Source organism: Nipponia nippon, unplaced genomic scaffold, assembly GCF_047370975.1.
Source record: "Nipponia nippon isolate SJK-2023a ecotype South Korea unplaced genomic scaffold, ASM4737097v1 scaffold_1, whole genome shotgun sequence".
Classification (NCBI taxonomy): Eukaryota; Metazoa; Chordata; class Aves; order Pelecaniformes; family Threskiornithidae; genus Nipponia; species Nipponia nippon.
The window spans coordinates 104,004,874-104,025,498 of NW_028262290.1; the positions used below are offsets into that span (position 1 = coordinate 104,004,874).

Consider the following 20,625-nt stretch of genomic DNA (forward strand, 5'->3'; position numbering starts at 1 on the left):
AGCCCAGAGTGCTCTTGGCCTTCTTAGCTACAGGGTACATTGCTGGCTCCTGATCAGCTTGTCCACAAAAAACTCCAAGTCCTGTTCAGCAGGGCTACTTTCCAGCCAGTCCTACCCCAGCTTGTACTATGTTAATCCTCACCAGGTGCAGGACTTGGCATTCTCTTTTGCTGAACATCAGATTTCTATCAATACATTTTTCCAGCTTGTCAAGGTCTCTCTGAATTGCAGCACAACCATTCCGTGTACCAGGTACTCCTCCCAGTTTTGTGTTGTCTGCAAACTTGCTGAAGGTGCAGTCTATCACATCATCCATGTTGTTAATGAAGATGTTGAAAACTGTTCGTCTCAGTATGCACCACAGCGTACACTAGTAGTAACTGGCATCCAGCTGGACTTCATACCGCTGATTACACCTCTTCAAGCATGTGTAGTTCAGACAGCTGTCAATCCACCTCACTGTCCACTTATCTAGTCCATACTTCATGAGTTTATCAATGTGGATGTTACAGGACACAGTGTTGAAAATCTTGCACAAGTCAAGACCACAAATATCAACTGTCACTCACACACTGAGCTTGTCATTCAATTGCAGAAGGCTATGAGGTTCTCGGGCATGATTTTCCCCTTCACAAATGTGTGCTGACTACTCCTAATCACCTTGTTCTTACTAGGTCTAGAAATGGCTTCCACGATATGTGCTCACACACCTTCCCAGGGACTGAGGTGAGCTAATCAGTCTGCAGTTCCCCAGATCCTGCTCCTTGCCCGTCTTGATATTAGGAGTGACAGTGGCTTCCTTCCCATCCTCAGGAACCTCTCCTGATCACCAGGATCTTCCAAAGATAATCAAGAGTTCTATCTCAATGACATCAGCCAGCTTGATGAGCCCTCATGGGTGTGTCCCATTAGGTCCTGTGGACTTGTGTATGTCCAACTGGTTTCAATGTTCCCTCACTCAGTCCTCCTCAACGGAGTAAATCTTCATTGTTCCAGACTTTCCAAGTGGGCTCAGGGGCTCGGTTTCCTGAAGCGAAATCCTACCAGTAAAAAGCAAGGCAAAGAAGGTATTGAGTACCTTGGCTGTTTCCTGTCACCAGGTTCCTTGCCCCATTCAGCAGCAGGTCCACATTTTCTCTAGTCTTCTTTTTGCTGCTGGTATATCTGTAGAAGTGTCCTGGTTTCAGCTGGGATAGAGTTAATTTTCTTCCCAGTAGCTGATATAGTGCTGTGTTTTGGATTTAGTATGAGTAGAATGTGGATAACACACTGATGTTTTAGTTGTTGCTAAGTAGTGCTTACACTAGTCAAGGACTATTTTAGCTTCCCATGCTCTGCCAGGTGCACAAGAAGCTGGGAGGGAGCATAGCCAGGACAGCTGACGCAGTCTGGCCAAAGGGCTATTCCATACCGTATGATGTCATGCTCAGTATACAAAGCTGGGGGAAGAGGAAGGAAGGGGGGGACATTCGGAGTGATGGCGTTTGTCTTCCCAAGTAACCGTTACGCGTGATGGATCCCTGCTTTCCTGAGGATGGCTGAACACCTGCCTGCTGATGGGAAGTAGTGAATGAATTCATTGTTTTGCTTTGCTTGCGCACATGGCTTTTGCTTTCCCTATTAAACTGTCTTTATCTCAACCCACGAGTTTTCTCACTTTTACTCTTCCAATTCTCTCCCCAGTCCCACTGTGGGAGAGTGAGCGAGCGAGCGGCTGTGTGGTGCTTAGTTGCCGGCTGGGGTTCAACCATGACAAGAAGCCCTTCTTGTTGCTCTTCACATCCCTTGCTAGATTTAATTCCACATAGGCTTTGGCTTTCCTGACCTCATTACTGTACTCTCAGACAGTGTCTCTATATTTCTGCCATGCCACCTGAGCCTGTTTCCGCCTCTTCTATGCTTCCTTTTACTGTTTGAGTTTAGTCATACCAAATATCACCAGAGATGAATCAGAGCTTGGATGCCACACTGGTTTATGTTCTGAAACACTTTTGCAGTAAACCTCAGTTACGAGTTATTCAGAATATCCATGCAACGTAAGTAGTGCTTATAGGAAACTTTGAAGCATGTCTTGGAGCAATATTCTTTTCTCTCAAGAGTCATCAACTTACTCTTTAGCAGGCAGCACAAAATTAAAATTATTTCTAGGTGGGTTCTGTTCTCCTTGAGTTAAGTAATGTGTATCATTTGTAAGAAGGGAAGTGGATATAAAATTCAATGAGCAATGACCATACAATACAATGCCATCTTAGTCACTGACCACCAAAAAAGTACAGAGAAAGTCAAAAGCTATATTCAGCTTTCTAAAAAAGCAGAGTCAGTCCTGACTATGTATGGAACTGTGATTTCACAGTTCAGAAAAAGATATGCCACAAATAGGACTGGAAGTTAATGCTACCTGAGCAGTTGTAAGTTACTATGGTAGGAACTGATCACAGCAAAAAGTGGATTCAGTGGCAGCAGTGGAGGTAGACCTGGATTCATAAGATCCTGGAGATTCCCAAGCATAGAATGGACTGGCCAAAGCCCATTCTTGTTAATGAAGTATCTATCTTCTGCACTAAAGATGAAGCAAAAGACCATGAATAACAGTGCAGTTCAAATCAAAATCTCATCACTGAATCACTATTACCAGCTTCAGGCCTCCATCAATTGAATGGTTGGAATGAAATATGCTTGAGTGCCTCCAGAAAACCCTAGTTCTTCTCAGAACTCCTCAGAAAAACTTGGTTCAGACACTGGTTCTTCTCAGATTGGGCTGTAAGACAGATATTCATTTAAAATACTGCAGTCCTTTAGCAGGGCACATTCAGCCCTGTCTGTTGCTTTTCCAAGGCTTTCTCACCAGAAGGTATCCTGAATAATACATCTGTTGTTTCACATTCCTCATATGCAAATACATTAAAATTAGGGTTTGCCCATTTTATTCATTCTTTGGGAGAATTCTACCTGCACTCTACTCTGCAATGTCTGTGACTTTCCATGTTTGGGAACAGGAGCTACTAGAGATGGGAAGATTACATGGACAGAATTTACACAGTCCAAATGGTAATTGTTGGCTGTAATTGCTGTAATTGTGTGGGTTGGCCAAATGGGAAAAGATTGTTTGGTGACCTAGAAATAGTGGTGGTAAATAGACATCCTCTCTTAAATAGATAACATTAGTGACATCTGAAATAAAGCAATCAGATTTCACCAAACTGCACAATTCACTGTCTTTCTAGCCGAGGCTCACTGTGGAAACTGGCAAAGCTACTGCATGAATTTAGTCAAATATCAGATACTGCTATAAGAAAAACCAAACCAATCCACAGCTCACACACCAAAGGAAAGGGGAAGAAATCACAGCCAAAGGGACAGGGAGCCTCCAAAACAAGTGTTTGATTTGGAAATTAACATGTTAGAATAACAAATAAGTTCTTTGGAACCCTTTGAATATCCCAAACGTAAATAGTGCAATCAAATCTTCCCTTCCGCTGCTCATTTATTGAAATGGCAGCTTGCAGCTGAAATCTAAATTTGTGTCTCTGTTCACCTGCTTAAACCAAACAAGGCAAGGCTATTCTTATGCACACAGTGTGAATCACTGTGTTCTGCTAACTGCTCCTAGCCACTTAAAGCAGCATTTCTCATTGTCTCCAGTCATCCATTCACTTCTGTAGCAAGGAGCAGTAGTTCAGTACCTAACACTAGATCATCAGGATCAGGCATTGTCCTTAACATATAAGAAATTAATCACAGTAGAAACATTTTAATTAAATTGATGCTTGTTAGCAGGTACTACCAGAAGTACCTGGAGTACCTGGAACTAGCAGTTTTTACACAGCAGTTGCTGCACAGGATACAAATTGAGTAACAGAGCTATAGTACAAGGCTGTTGGAAATCTGTGAGTGGGCATGGCAATGCTCAAGCAGATGTATATGCATTTAAATACTCAGGAGACCACTAGGACTTCCTTCAAGAAATTCCTTGTGCTGCACTGTCTACAGCTGAGCCAGAACAACATAGAAAGGAAGTATTTCAGTATGGTCTTTCTCAGCAGAGCAGGTCTTTCAAACACCATTTAGTGGCAAATGCAAGCACAATTGAGATTTAAAGTTTTATTCAGATCATGGCAACAATTGCTTACTGCACACTTCCAGTGTGACCAGGATGCTTTCAGACAGGAAATGAAGGCAGCCATTATAACACTATATCCACCCCAACTCGTTTCTCTGCCTGAGGCCTCAAAAAAGGCCAAAAAAAATCCTCTGTTGCCTGGTAGAGTAGCTTAGCAAGCATGTAGTTTATTGTCCAAGAGAATTAGCATGTAGAGGGTGTTACACAGAAAACTAATCCATTTAGAAAAGTGACAAAATGGAACAAATTTACTAAATCAGGTTTGTTCTACTGGCGTTATCAATCTCTTCAGCTACTCATACAGACGACCCCGACTGAACCCAACTGATTTTCTATAGTAAATTAACTATGTTTTTCATGGAAAAGTGTTTTATCAACCATGACATCGGGCTCAGCTCCACATTAAAAACATGCACAACAGCTGGCAACAGGCTGAAGACGCCTCTGAAAGATACACAGTGGCTTTTTCAATTTAGACTCAAGTGCAGTTTGATGGTGTCCAAATGCTCAGTCTGGTACAAGAGGACACAGTGCCATCTAAGTTATCTTTATGAAATACTGTGCTCCATACAGACCAGCATTGCTGTAATTGTGTTCTGTCTTAGGAAAGAATAGACTGAGCCATACCTATCACCACATAAGTCAGTGTGATTGTATGCATTTAACACTCAAAGCACATACAGTAATTACTTGATAGAAACAAGTTTTTAAATGCATATATGTATTTAATTACACTCATTATGTCGGTTCATTGTGAAGAGAAGTCCAGGCTAGCTGCTTGTATGAATCACACCAGTTGATCAACAGCCAATGAAAGGCAATAATCTAGGATTCCTCCATTAAACTCAGCAGGTCATGAGTGCAAAGTTTATGTCAACAACCTAATGACAGCCATTCTGTGTACGGAGAGCCAAGGAAAGAGACAAATATTTACTTTATGTAAACTATTGCTGAGCATGTTACTTAGGGCAAGAAAGTGCTGTTCAGCTTGGCTAATAATAAAACCCAGATGTCAGCGAGAAATTTGTAAAGATTCTTTTAGAGCACATAAACCTAATACAAACTGCAGAACCACATACATTTAAACAATTTTTTTCTTTTTTTTTTTTTAAAGGCAGGCACTGATTTGAATGCGAAGAACTGAAAAACACTGATAACTGCCTAGATAGCCTGGAAGAATAAATATGACTCCTGCAAGAGGCTAGAGCAAGTTGTAGGGAGGACTCTATGATTCAAACTACAGCAGGGTTAGCATTCAGATTTTATAACTTCAGTTCTGTCCACAATCTGGGTACTAGCATGTTCCGGACTATATTCTGAGCACCTTCTATTCACTAACTTAATTTGCAGTTGAAGATGCAAAGCAACATGGAAAAAGCAGCCAGGGAAATCAATGTAAACCAAGATACATTATCAGGTGTAATTAAAGGCCAAGTACATGCACCACAAGGTAATACCAGGTAGAATAAGACAGACTACACTTTTATGTACAGATAGATACATGCTTAATTGTCATTTGAACAAAGGAGAAGTGATGAAGTAATTTATTAAGACACCAACATATCTTTAACCCTCCCACACAAACCCAAGTAGAATAGGGCACTATATTTGCACAATTTTCATGAACGCAGGAGAAAAACTGCAAAAGTGCTCATAGTTCATATAACACTGTATTTGGGTGAAGAGGAAGAAGGTATAGTATTCCTTACCTTTTTGTACATGTGCAATGCTAGCTGCAGTGAAAGGGACTAAAATCTTCCAAAAGAGCTAGTAAAAATTGAGAATTCTAACTCGCAGAAACTGCTGAGGTTTCAGAACTCCTGTTCACTCTAAAGCAAGATCCAAGTATTTCTTAAGAGTTTTGGTGAAATAATGACAAAATCCCATCAATTTGCAGAATGTGCAACAGAATTTTAAAATTCTGAATGAAATATTTCAGGGTTTTTTTACATTCTGTCACAAGACATAGCTTGATCTACAAATTACATAACAGATATCAAACTTCATTTCAAGCTAAACAGGCGTCATTTTGATCAAGAAAGGGTTTCAGCTGGTACTGTGAATTAGTAACTCATGATTTTAAATGTAAGTTTTTAAATACTCTGTTTTATTGTCTGTCCCATTTTACAATGAAAGCAGTAGTCAGACATTCTAGGACTTGAAAATGAAAGCAACACTTCTACTGAAACAAAAGTCCCAACATCACACAAGTTCACTAAAAAGTTAAACTAGAACCCAGAATTTCTCAAACAATTTCAAAGACTGCCATCTGAATTTTCCCCCTATACTTTCCCACCATCCTTTCAGTTTGTTTCCTCCTCCTTTATAGGAACTGTCCATAATTACACAATTTCCTCAAGAAGAACAAGACTTGGTCAAAACACTTTTCCTGATAGGAAACTGATCAAAATTTTCTAACTCATCTTTCTAATATCTCTCACAAAGACATGACAGAGCTCAAGCCCTCTGCTGGAGGGCTGCTGAGGCTTTTGTTTTTGTCTGCACCCTCCATCCTGCTCCACAATTTGGTGCTCCCCTGGGGAAAATAAGAAGACAAGGCTATAGCTGCCTAATTGCATACCAGTAAGCAAATTCACTAGACCTCATTGAAGAGGTGGTCTGATTGGTGAAGGCAAAGATGACAAACTTTTCTCCTCTAAACTCTCTGTCACTGCTTTGTCTGCAAGTTTGTAAAAAATAGGTTACTCCTTCCCCATCCCTCAGTGAATAATTTAATCCATGAGCAATTTTCTTGACGTTATTTAACCAACTCAAGAACATCCCAAGTTATTTTTTTCCTTTTGCATATAGCCTGTACAATAGTACAGCAGAAGGCACCTGCACCATTCCTCTAAAACCACGTTTACTCATTTCCAGTTCCTCTTACATAAAAAGGAATTTAGAGATATAAATATGTGGTATGGGTAGAGAGTGGAGAGGTCAGCCATCAGAAAAGCAGCACAGCAATATTCAGTGGGCTGGAGAATCCTGGAAAGCAGTAATCTTGAAGGAGAGAGTGACAAAATGGGTACCGGATAAAGCATAAGTTTAGCAGCAAAAGGCCTGAATACCAGAGGGTCAATTCATCTCCCTGTGTCTCCAAACATTTTCATCTTAAATACACAATTTACTTCTGTGCATTCTGTTACTAAAAGGAACTGTGGGAAAGGAAAAAGAGGTTATTTCTGCAATAGTTAGACTAAAAGATTTGAAGTATATATCTCTTCACGCTTCAGTAGTTACAGGGAGAATTTGTATCATTCACATATTTGCAGCACCAGAAAGAAAGGACAATTATTCCTATTTCTAGCCCTCAACACCTGGTTTCAGAAGATGAAAACATTTAAACCAAGCATCAGGAAAATATTACTTATAACATAGTCTGATGCTGTGAAATAGAAAGCATAAGATCCCTATTATGTCAGGCACTTAAAAATCAGATGTAAGAAAAATTTAGTAAACATTTGGGAACAGGAACTTTTGTATTAACAGACAAATGAGCAGGGAAGAATATTAGGCTAGGACAATCATACAGGAACACATTCCCAGAACAGTCTCCAAGTCTCCAGTGATCTAAGGAGACTTGCGTAACCCCACTTGATCTTCCTTCATGGTAAGGTTAGGAGTCCTTCCAGCAGTAATAAGATTCTGCACAGGAAGAAACTGTCCTGTATCAGTAGGGGTTATCTTTCCTGCTGCTGACTTCTGATCTGACTTTCACAGGGTAGGATACTTAAAGAACCAAAGCTTCAGGTGATAGAAACTTGCATAGATCCACCAAAAAAGAAACTGTGTGTCAAATAAATATTTGTTCTTTTTATCACTGTGCTTGTAGTTTTAAAGAGCTTCTGCTTATTAACTTTTATGTGCCAAAATTTGGTTCTCTCCTGTCCAGATCTCACTCACTGCACTGTCATTCATCAGTTCAAGAAAAATGTTTTTGACTGGTGCAACAGATTTTTCTCCAATGTATATGCAGTATATTGTATTTCTGTCAGTATTCAGACATATATTAACATTTTCCTCATTCTAATATTTGGTTCCAGTTTGTTTCCTTAATTAATTATCTGTAATACAGCATTACATATATCTCATCTGCACTTACAGCATTTGTTAGTAATAACTAATCTGTGGATTTTTCTCCTACTGAAACAACTACCTAGAGCTTTGGCCTTTAGACACGCCATCTATTCTATGCAGTGTCAATTTAAAAGGAAAAAAACAGTCTGAGTAGCATTAAAGTCTTCATGTGCAATATCTACTTCCTTTCAGTAATTTCTAATGCTCCTATCACATAGTTATCTAGGGGTCATTTACATAACAAATTCAGACTGTTTTTGATAAGATAGTAAAAAACCTCTTTTTGACATAAGTATCATTGCTCATAATGGAAAAGTAAAATATGAAGCTTTTTCACTTTTCTCAAAATTACATGCAAACTTTTAAATCAATGTTCTCTCTCTTAAGTTAAATTTGAGGCTATGTCTTCCAGAGATGCTGAGGGATTTGGCTCTGTTACAAGAACATACGATCTGCAATTACAGAAAGACTTTTCACTGAAAGTCCATAAAGTCTAGGCTGGTAAAACTAAACGTTTAACTCCAGAGATCTGAAAATCACAATTTGCTCAGACACGTACCAGGAGAAATCTCTAGGCACTGGAACAAGCATCACATCTGTATCTTTGCACTCACACTGTGCCTGGCACATTCCTGATATGTCCAGAGTGACACATACATCTATCCTAATTGCTTTCTGCTACCTTTCTCTGATGTGATACACCCCAAAAAATTCTGTATTCTCCATTTCTTTGAAGTACTTTCTGCTGATTATTACAGTCCGAAGAAATATTGAGAGAGCAGGCATGACAGGCTGCCTTACAGCTGGGGAACCAATGTATTTATTTTCCATTTTCCAGAATGAATGGCAATTTAAGCTCTTAGCTTGCAGCAGCTTCCCTATACGAAATGAAGAACAGTAAGCAGCAGAGAAAACAAAGATCTGAAATGTAAATTCTCTTCCCATATTAGGAAAGCGTATCTTAAAATTAACCCTTGCTCTCAATTTGTAGACATGATTTGGAGAAGTCTTACCTTCTATGATCTGAGCTGCTGAACCAGCATGGATTGACAAGCCAAACAGCAGTAGCAGCAAGTCCCAGGTCCACCAGGCATGCCTGGAGCAGGTGTGCCAAAAAAAAAAGGGGGGGTGGGAAAGAATGAGACCAAAGGGTGTAATACAGAAGCACAAGGGGAAAAAAAGAAAAAGTAAAATTTAGAAGTGAGAGTTCTTACCATGAGAGCATTTTTTGAAAGTCAGTTGAAAGACCTCAAGTGAGGAAAAAGTTCAGTGCACATGAGTTTTATGCTTATGAAAATAAGAAGTTAATAAAAACTGGAGCCTGCTGTTTCTCCTCCAACGTTCAGACACAAGTGGAACAAAGGCAGCTCTCAGGCTCTCTGTGTGACTCACTGCAATTCAGTGCTCCAGCTCTGAAATCTGACTCCGTGTAGACTTTGCTGTCAGACCACTGCTGAAAACTTCCTACTTTATTTATTGATGGACACCCGTTACTGCTGTACATCTTCCCAACATTGTCATTATCCAGTCTTGTCTTTAACTACTGTGTACCCTGACAGATAGTAGCATAGCGTCTCCAGCTTCCCCTTTCTCCTCCCCTGCCCACTCATAACCTCCATTTGCTTATCCAATAAAAAATGACCTCCAACATCCTTCTATCCAGCATTATATAGCCAATGATATGCATTCTTATATGGAATAGGACATTTCTCTGGCCATTTTAACCAAACTTTATAGAAGCAAGTTTTAAGATATGAGCAGGAAGAGCAGTCACAGTTAAATTGCAACATATACCTGGGAGCCATACTGTCTTATAGATTTTCTGTCATCTACAGAGACATTTAGAACCACACCCTTTTCTCTGACAAATTCTCTAAGTCTAATACTCTTATTTACAAAGATTTACACCCTCCATGTAGATTAAGAGTGTGTATCTACCTCAGCAGCTGTACATATATGTGTCTGCTATAGAAATCCTGTAGCTAAGCATTTCTAATAGTTTCCATTTAAAGTGCTGTTTCACCCCTCCCTCCTAACTTCATGAAAAGCCTTTTTTTCCACATGTAGTTCTTCAAAGCCAATTCTTGCTCAAGGAATAATTTTTGGAAGAATAAGCTTGAGAGTAATCAGACAATTTTTAAGTCATGAGATTTTTAACAGAGACTGTAGTTGTCACTTTTTGACTGGGACAGAAGGGAGCCGCCTGGAAAGCATTGCATGTGGAAGGATATCAGTGGGCTCTTGGTAGATCTAGGCTCAAAGGTGCTGAGGATTGCTTTAATTGCTTTTTAACTAAAAATGGATTTACCTAGGATGGGGTGCGGGGGACACACAGGAGTAAAGTTTTTTGCATTAATGAAAGGACAATCCCAAGCAATAAACAGAATTAAGGAGAATTTTATTGCACTGTGAATAAAATGCTTGAGTTCTGGGGTTTTGCTTTGTTGACTATTTTTGGGGACTTTTTGTAGGGTTTTTTTTTGTTTGGTTGGTTGGGTTTTTTTAATTAAATAAAGAAATACAGAGGTTATGGCTTTAAAAGCTAGACTCTTGATTCTGCCCCGAACTCCCCTTTTAAGTTACCAACCACAACAGGTCGGCTCTCTTCAGTTATATTTTTAGCTAAGCCACAAACCAGCATTATTCGCTATCTACCTTCTGCTTAATAATAAGGAAGCAAGAGATCAAACTATCTTCTAATCAAGTTTCTTATTATAAACATACACTGTTTTATCTTCTTCAGAGGGCCAAGGAACCCCCCTTTTTTCTGTTCCATAGTCCACTATCAGGGCTGAAAAAAGTTTCATCGTTCACCTTTTCTACGTGAGGCTGTCAGCTCTTTCCTTTCTCTCTCCCTGAACTTTCTCCATTATTATCATCACCAGCAGTGCTGCTTATAGGAACAGTGTTTGCAATATTTCTGCAAATCATAGAATCATAGAACTGTTTAGGTTGGAAAAGACCTTCAAGAGCATCAAGTCCAACAAAAAACCTAGCACTGCCAAGTCCACCAACCACTAAACCATGTCCCTGAGCACCACATCTACATGTCTTTTAAATACCTCCAGGGATGGGGACTCAACCACTTCCCTGGGCAGCCTGTTCCAGTGCCTTACAACCCTTTCAGTGAAGACATTTTTCCTAATATCCAGTCTAAACCTCCCCTGCACCACTTGAGCCCATTTCGTCTTGTCCTATCGCTTGTTACTTGGGAAAAGAGACCAACCTCCACCTCGCTACAACCTCCTTTCAGGTAGTTGGAGAGAGCGATAATGTCTCCCCTCAGTCTCCTCTTCTCCAGACTGAATAACCCTAATTCCTTCAGCTGCTCCTAATAAGACTTGTGCTCTAGACCCTTCACCATCTTCTTTGCCCTTCTTCGGACACATTCCAACACCTCAATGTCCTTCTTGTAGTGAGGCGCCCAAAAATGAACATGGTATTTGAGGTGCAGCCTCACCAGTGCTGAGTACAACGGGAAAATCACTTCCCTAGTCCTGCTGGCCACACTATTTCTGATACAGGCGAGGATGCTATTGGCCTTCCTGGCCATCTGGGCACACTGCCAACTCATATTCAGCCAGCTGTCAACCAACACCCCCAGGTCCTTTTCCGCCAGGCAGCTCTCCAGCCACTCTTCCCCAAGCCTGCAGCGTTGCATGGGGTTGTTGTGACCCAAGTGCAGGACCTGGCACTGAGCCTTGGTGAACCTCATGCAGTTGTCCCTGGCCCATCAATCCAGCCTGTCCAGGTCCCTCTGTAGGACCTTCCTACCCTCCAGCAGATCAACACTTCCACCCAACTTGGTGTCATCTGCAAACTTACTGAGGGTGTACTCGATCCCCTCATCCAGATCATTGATAAAGATATTAAACAGAACTGGCCCCAATACTGAGCCCTAGGGAACACCACTTGTGACTGGCCGCCAACTGGATTTAACTCCATTCACCACAGTTCTTTGGGCCTGGCCATCCAGACATTTTTTTACCCAGCGAAGAGTATACTCATCCAAGCCATAAGCAGCCAATTTTTCCAGGAGAACACTGAGGGAAACATATCATATCATATCTTATCTGAAAAACATTTATTTTATGCCTTTAACTAGGACACTGGATATATGTTATCCCAGGAGAAAATACTGGTTTTTTTAAGCGTTCCTGTAAAATGTATGTATTTACAAGCCTGGCTCACTTTTCCATTTTTTTCAGGTAATCTTTAGCAATAGCTACAAAGAGCCATTATTAGTTCTGTAAAACTATTTTTCAACTCAGTTCCTTCTTTCAATAGTAATTCTTCTATCTCTCTATACATAAAATGTCAGAAGCTTACCTGCATAATGCCTCCTGTTGCAGTACAGTTTTTGTCTGGTATATATGGCCAAAACATACATCTGCTTTGATGCTTTACGGTAGACTAACATATTTAAGAGAAAAATGTATGATCAGACTCTAGATTTATAAAATTTAGCTGACTATTTATTAAGGATTTTTTACAGTATAAGCTGCAAAGTTTTCATTAAAAGATAATATTTATTCTATTATTTACAATTTGAAGGATTTTTCCTCTGATTTTAGAAAACTCATAGAACAAAGGAAGTAACACCTCTCCTGCTCCTATAGGTAGTACACTGTTCATGCAGATGATCTACATGAAATGATGCTGAGAGAGCCTTTAGTTTCTGCTGCATATTTTAACATGGATGTCTGGCCAATGCTGAATATTTTTAGTGCTACTGGATAAATGAAAGCAAGGCAAAGCATGTTCTTGACCTCTGCATTCCATTAGTTTTAAGTGGACAGCAGTGGAGGAATCTCTAAATACAAATAGTTTATTACCCCCACTCCTATAGGGCCTTGAGATTTCTTGAGTTTCTAGTGTTCATTTGTAATCTTAAGAATTACAGAATATTAACAGGCTCTCTACATCTGCTATATCTGTCTATCTATGTCCATCTTTCTCCCCACAAGGCCAGTGACATTTGTACACATCCACTCAGTTTTAACATTGCTGTTTGTCTCTTCCTTTTCAAACACAGCAGGACTCCTTTGAATTAGGACATAAGTGCTTTCCTTCACTACTGTCTCCAGCTGTCTTCAACTAAGCTGGAGTTTTTCTGCTGGTTAAAAATCTCCATTTTCTAAGCAGAAGTTTTGTTTACTTTCCTCAGCTCTGTCAACTGATTGCATGCCTTAAGATTTGAAATGGCAGACTACAATTCTGCCGTTGCAGTTCTTACTTGTTCACTGAGTTAGTCTGGCTAGGTGTTCTTATATTTCTGATCATCTCTGTGTTAAGAAATTGATTTCTTTCCTCCTGACTGCAACATAAATTTCTTAGCTGCACATTTCTAGCCTCTATAATCATAGGATTTAAGAATCATAAGAATATTCTTGTGTTAGAAAAGCAGTATGCACCAAGGCCTGAGTGAGTTAAGAACCATGCTAGAAAAGAATAAAAGACTTCTCTTTTGCTTAGACTTCTCCTGAGTATGTGTAAATGTTTGGCATTCACAATATCCTCTGGCAAGGTGGTCCACTCCTCGGTTATGTCTTTCATAAAGAAGCCTCTGCTGCTTTGTTTTCGACTTGGGTCCTGCTGAAGTTCTTCTATGTCTCCAAGTTCTTGTACTGATTAGGGATCACCTGTTCACTCTCCATTCTGTTTTCTTCATGCTTGTCCTGGTTTCACCTGGGATAGAGTTAATTTTCTTCCTAGGTATAGTGCTGTGTTTTGGATTTAGGATGTGAAGAATGTCGATAACACACTGATGTTTTAGTTGTTGCTAAGTAGTGCTTATACTAGTCAAGGACTATTTAGCTTCCCATGCTCTGCCAGGTGCACAAGAAGCTGGGAAGGAGCACAGCCAGGACAGCTGACACAGTCTGGCCAAAGGGCTATTCCATACCATATGATGTCGTGCTCAGTACATAAACTGGGCGAGTTGGCTGGGGGGCAGTGATTGCTGCTAGAGGATGTGCTGGGTATTGGTCGGCAGGTGGTGAGCAATTGTATAGTGTATCACTTGCTTTGTATATTATTATTATTATTATTATTATTATTATTATTATTATTATTATTACTACTACTACTACTACTACTACTACTACTACTACTACTACTACTACTGTTACTACTACTACTATTACTACTATTCTCTTTTATTTTATTGTAATTATTAAACTGTTCTTATCTCAAGACATGAGTTTTCTCACTTTCACCCTTCCAATTCTCTCCCCCATCCCACCTGGGAGGGGGGCGGAGTGAGCAAGTGGCTGTGTGCTGCTTAGTTGCTGGCTGGGGTTAAACCACGACAATGCTCTATGGGATTTCAGAAGCCTCTTTTATATACCCCTTCCACTTGTCTGCTTTCTGTACTGAGTGTGTACTTGGTCATTTCCTGTACTGCAACCATTCCACTCCTCCAGTTATCTTTTTAGCCTTTCTCAGAGTTTCTGTGTTCTAGTACATCACTTTTGCTTTTTGGTGGAGTCGGGGGAATCATAACTGCACATGATGCAAACAATCCCAAGATTTCTCTAGTGACATAGCAATGTTGTCTGTATTTTTCCTGATGAGGAACACAACTGGTGTACTTTCTTGACCACAGCCGAGATGATGTTTTTGTGGAACTCTCGTAAGATCAATAATTTGCACCTAAGAGGTAATTTTATGTGTAATTAAGATTTCTCCTCCTTCTCTCAATAAATTTATAACACATGGTAGAAATTAATTTCATCTACCATTTTATTTTCCAGTCATTCACTCTTAGAAGATCCGTTTGTAATTCTTTACAATCTGCCCCTGACCTTATTAAAAAAAACCCTCATATAATCAGCAAAGCACAGCAGTCACGTAACTGCTTGCCCTCACTGGATAAGGCAGGCAGTGCAAATCTCTGTAGAACTACTGCAGTGACTTTTCTCTACTACAAGGGCTGACTGTATATTCCTCACCTTTTGCCTCTCTTTTTTAACCAGTTTTTCATGCACAGGCCTCACTTCTTGTGCCTTGGCTTCCTGAAAAGCTACTGTCAATCATTCTAAGTACATCATTTAAGTGATGAATTGCTGCATCCACAAACTCTGAATGACATTTTGGCTTTGAATATCATCAGCTAACTGCTGCTAAACAGCTGCTTTCACAGTGGTTTGATAATACACTTTCACAAGCATAACAAATGCTTCAATACTCTGTTTTTCTGCTTTTTCCTCCTTTCCTAAAAAAGACACTTTCAAAAAAATATTTAAAAGTCTATAAATGCTGGTTTTAATATATACTCATGAAGGAATAAGAGTGTACATTTATGTACCTGAAGACAGGCTTGTACCATACCCTACAGTAGGGTACAAATTAAGGTCACCGAGGCAAAGAATTCTGGTATTTTCTAGCTCTTCAGTGCTTTATTTCACATAATTTGAATGTTTCCTCCTACTCTACCCCTCCTTTACAGTATTATAAAAAACACTGGAAAAAAATGTTAAATCTTCCACACAGCTGGGGCTGGATGGTAAAGAAGGCAAAGAGGAACAAGGGACATGAAGCTTGCAATGGAAACCCTAGGAAGAAAGGAATCTCCCATCAATATTTATATTGGAAGATAATTTTTAAAAGGGAAGAGACCAGGTCTGTTGGGCACACAGATGTGTATAAGGGGAATCAGACTAGTGGGGAGAATGGATGAATACTACAGAGAAAATTGTGCAAAAAGGAAAATAAGACTGAGTGAAAAGTCTTGGAGAGGAAGCTGGGAAGAGGTGAGGACAAAGCTAAGAAGAACACTGAAAGCCAGTTAGGAAGCAGAAGGAAAGGGAAGTCTGGGTATGTTACCTGGCACTAGGTGGCAAGGAAACCAAGAATAAATGTTTAGACATACATATTTCCCCTTTACAAACTCTGACTCAATCTTTTGCTAGGCAGCATGACTAGAAGAGGAAAAACACTGTGATACTTCTGCTATAAGCAAGCATCCATGAAACCTACTAGCAAAGCACGTCTTGTGCAACACTCTAATAGTCCAAGTGGTATATGCTGTGAATCAGGATATTTCAGTATTTCTGATAGCACATGCAAGTGTTAGCATGCCTCTATCAAATTTTAAATTTGTGTTCTAAAATGCAAAAACATTAGAGCTATTAACCAATTATTTGATGAGGTCACAAAAATTATCATTTCCAGAAATGGCTGAACAGTTTCTGATTAAGTTTATGGTATTGGCATGAGACACAAAGTTAGAATTCAAAATGATCAGTGTTCAGAAACTGAACAAGCAACTGAAATTATTCAATACAGCATGTGGGACAACTGTAAACCCACACATAAGTAGATGTTCTGCTTGTAATTTAAACTCACTTGCATGTCAACACTGATCCTGTTGCTATATTAAATTAATTTATCATTAGCAGAAGGGTACATAGTTTTAAAGCATATTTAAAAAATGAGTCTTAACTATATTAAGTACATGCATTGCACTGAAAGGCTCCATTCAGACTAAATGTCATACATTCCTTTTATATGAATAAACCCAGAAAGAATTATATGCAGCATTTTCACTGTCTGTCTCCATGTTCAGCTGAGCTGAAGAAACATTTTCTCCTACGCACACACACACAGAGCCTACCACAGGGTAGAGAAAGTAAAAAGCTTCACCAGAATCCCTCTCCCCATTCTGTGCAAGCTACCTTGACTCAAATAATTTCCTTTTAAAAATATTTATAGAGCTTGACCCAAGGAGTGACCTCACTGACTACTTTTTACACTGCCTTGAGATAAACTTGTAAAAAGCATGCTCTCCTACACTGGGACAAACCTCTTGTCCCACTGGTTTATATGAAGGAGGCGTTTTCAGAAAAGTAAAATCCTACTTTGTAAGCCAACCACAAGGTGATGCAAATGCCAAATCTTTAATCACCTTTAGATTATTGTCTCAAATTTCTACTTTGTAAATCATCATGATAACACGAACAGGACTGATAACCCACCTTCACAGGTAAAAGGAGTACAAGTACTTTGTTTATGTAAAGGTTAAAAATCTGGCCTTATTGAAAAAGGTTTTCAGATGTCTACAGTGTGAAGATTTTACCCAACTTACTTGACCTAGATATACATTTAGATCAAGATAATGATCAGGATGAGACCTGGTATTTATACCATGTGCATGATAGCAAAGAACACAGCAACATTTTTTTCCCAGATCTAGTTGTTACACTCAGAATCTTGTTTATGGGCAAAGAGGCAGCACACCTCTTAAACTGTAATAAATAAACCCAAGAATTTTGGAAGAGATGGGATCCACTTCAATAAGCAGGGCAAAATTATCTTTGTCACCAGGATGGCTGACCGGGGAAGAAGGGATTTAAACTAGAAATGACAGTGGAGGGACAGAGTTACCAGCAGCCCTGTAAGGGAGGGATGGATAGGGTGATGAGCAAAGGGCATGGGGTGATGTGTCAGAAAGGAAATACAAAATCAGCAAAACAAGGCTTAAGCAGGGTCACCTGTAAACAAGGCAACATTATTGGAAAAACCCAGACCCTTGCTGGCATATCAGGATTCTGGGGTGCCTCTCTGAAGTGCATGTACACTAATGTAGCATGGGGAATAAACTTGATGAGTTGGAAACCTGTGCAGCTGCAGGGCTACGATCTTGTTGGAATCATGAAGACATGGTGGGATGGCTTACAGATGATTCCTGTTGCCAGCAGGTTGAGGGAGGTGATCCTTCCCCTCTGCTCAGCACTGGTGAGGTTACACTTGGAGTACCATGTCCAGTTCTGGCCTCCTCTGTACATGAGACACATGGACATACTGAAGAAAGTCCAACAAAGAACCATGAAGATGATTAAGGCACTGGATCATCTCGCCTATGAGGAGGGCTGAGAGAGCTAAGACTGTTCAGCCTGGAAAAGAGAAGGCTCAAGGGGGAATCTTATCAATGCATATAAATATCTGAAGGGAGGGTGCAATGAGGACAGAGCCAGGATCTCTTCAGTGGTGCCCAGTGACAAGACACAATGGGCAATGGGCATGAACTGAAACACAAGAGGTTCCCTCTGAACATCACTTGTAAGGTGATTGAGCACTGTCACAGGTTGGTCAGGGAGGTTGTTGAGTCTCCATCCTTGGAGATATTCAAAAGCCATCCAGACAGACGCAGTCCTGGGCAGCCTACTCCAGCCTACTCCTGCTTGAGCAGCAGAGTTGGATCAGATGACCTCCAGAGGTCCCTTCCCACCTCAACCATCTGTGACTCTGCGATTGTTAGTATAATGGAATTTTTAACAGTCTAATTCAAGTATCACCATTAGTCTTCATCTAATTATTGCAGAAAAAGAATGAATAATAAAGTAGCTAGAGTATTTATATACAGGAAAAGATGCAATAATAGCAATAATACAATTAAAAATTTCATGCACACATTTCTTAGCTTCTACCTCTTTTCTGGTGTTATGCTCACCCTTCCACTGCTCCTCTGGGTCCTAATGTTGGTCGTTTCACTCTGGTGTTGGCCATGGGGATGAGGTCTTACAGCAAGTTGTCAACATCTGGAGTCCTTTACTTGGAGGAATATTATATTCATGCTGATTGTTTCTTCTTCCTCTTCCCTAAGATACATTTGCTTTGAATTTAGGACTTTTAAAAAATTTTAAATAAAATCCAGGACATAAAAAATAGAACTAAAATATAAAGCAAAACTAACTCATGAAGTTTCACAGGCACAGTTCTCACCAGCTGTCAGTGGAAACATGTCAGTCAAGCAAGACCACTGTGTATGATGATCTCAGCATGATGGCTACATTTGCTGGCAGGCTGATCTAATCATATTTGTGCTGTAGAAAATATATTTCTGATGAACACAAACTTCACTTCCAAAGGGACAAAACCCCATGTTACAGGGAGGCAGCTTTATTTGCCAACACAGAGCAGCAGTGTCACAAAGATCTTTGAAATAGATTTCTCTTCCCTCTTCAAATCTCCTTTACCCAATAGCTCAGTTGCCATTATATTCCCTAGAGAAAGTTAAGGCATCCAACTGTCTTAAAATTGGAAGATATTTGTAATGATTAGGAGAACTAACTATACCCAAAGCAGAAAAAAAATCAAAGCATTTTCAAATAATCTTTAAGCCAGTCTGCTGGCAGATTTTTTGGGGGGGAGGAAGTCCATACCATCTATTCTTAAGACTAAAGGTACATAAATAAAAAAAAAACTTTCAAAGCAGAAACCACTTTAAATAAAAATGCTGATTTTTCTGTCTTAAGTTTCACTTTTCAGTTTACAGAATGGAAATTTTTTCTTTGAGAATAATTTTCTTTGAAATTATCATCTGTCAAAGAACTTTAAAAATAAGGACAGTACATAGACACCTTACTCTGGCATTACATTTTAGGAGATAAATGCATTCTTCACTCTTAGTCAAGTATGTCTGTTTCTGCTTCATCAGTGTATTTTTGGAAAATGCTTTCCAAGTAGCAGACTACTTTCATGCAGTTTTGTGAACTGTTCTCCCTCTATTCTCAAAATGCAGTAAATTCTGCTTTCCATATTGCCTGTCCTCCCATTACGAATTGTGATTTTTCTTCTTCTCATCACTTTCTGGCTGAAACCTCTGGAATGCCTGTTCAGGATAAGGCAGCAGAGGTTAAAAATGAAACTCGTCCACAAGTAGTGAGCTTGCTATTAAAGGGGGCAGGGGAAAGAAAAGCTAGGCTTTTAAGTACCACAAAAAGGAAACACACAATACCAGCAGGAGAGAAAGTGTGTTTATGCTGCCTATGACTGTTACCAGATAGCTACCACCCACAGTTACGAGACAGAAATAAGCACATTACCCATGTACTTGACTCTTTTTCCAAAATTTAAAATACAGTTAGTTACACATCTCAAAAATAAGATGTGGGCAAAATAAGCTTTTAGCAACAACATGATTCACATGTTGTAAGTATGACTTTTTTTCATTGTTTTTATTTTAGGAAGAGTTGTTCGGCACACAGCACACCCAATAATGCTTTACAAAAAACTATTCAAAACGTAAAAGAAACCCTCTTCCTCCCTCCTCTGCACAACTTACTTAGACAAATGCATGCTTTCTGACACACCAGCAAGGATTGTTCAACACTGCTAGAAGAATTCACACAGATCAAGACAAGGCTTGTAACTAGAAGTGATTCTTATTAAATGATCTAGTATTTCCAGAAAAAATAAAGTAGACATGTAATTTATGTGCCCAAAATCTCTGCTAACTATCATTAGTTAGACTACCTATGGAATGTACCACATCTACCTCATCATGAGGTCTTGGTCCTGGGACCGTTGTTACCTAACCCTGCTGGTTAGCTAGACCGCTCATGGTTTTTTGTTTTTTCAAACGCAGGCCCCAAAGCCAACCCCAGTAACCACACCAGTGCTCCTTAGGTCATCCTCAGTCG

General features: G+C 39.7%; 1 protein-coding gene across 2 annotated transcripts in view; it reads right to left on the reverse strand.

The window, feature by feature from the left end:
* COL15A1 (collagen type XV alpha 1 chain) overlaps positions 1 to 9,707 on the reverse strand; it is a 163,779-nt gene extending 154,072 nt beyond the window's left edge. For both annotated transcript variants that reach the window (XM_087765728.1, XM_087765720.1), the window contains exons 1-2: positions 9,415 to 9,707; positions 9,214 to 9,296 (exon numbers count right to left, since the gene is read on the reverse strand). In XM_087765728.1, coding sequence (XP_087621854.1) covers positions 9,214 to 9,296; positions 9,415 to 9,425 — 94 coding nt within the window. In that variant the 5' untranslated portion in view covers positions 9,426 to 9,707. The remainder of the gene's footprint in view (positions 1 to 9,213; positions 9,297 to 9,414) is intronic.
* Positions 9,708 to 20,625: the final 10,918 nt, after the last annotated feature.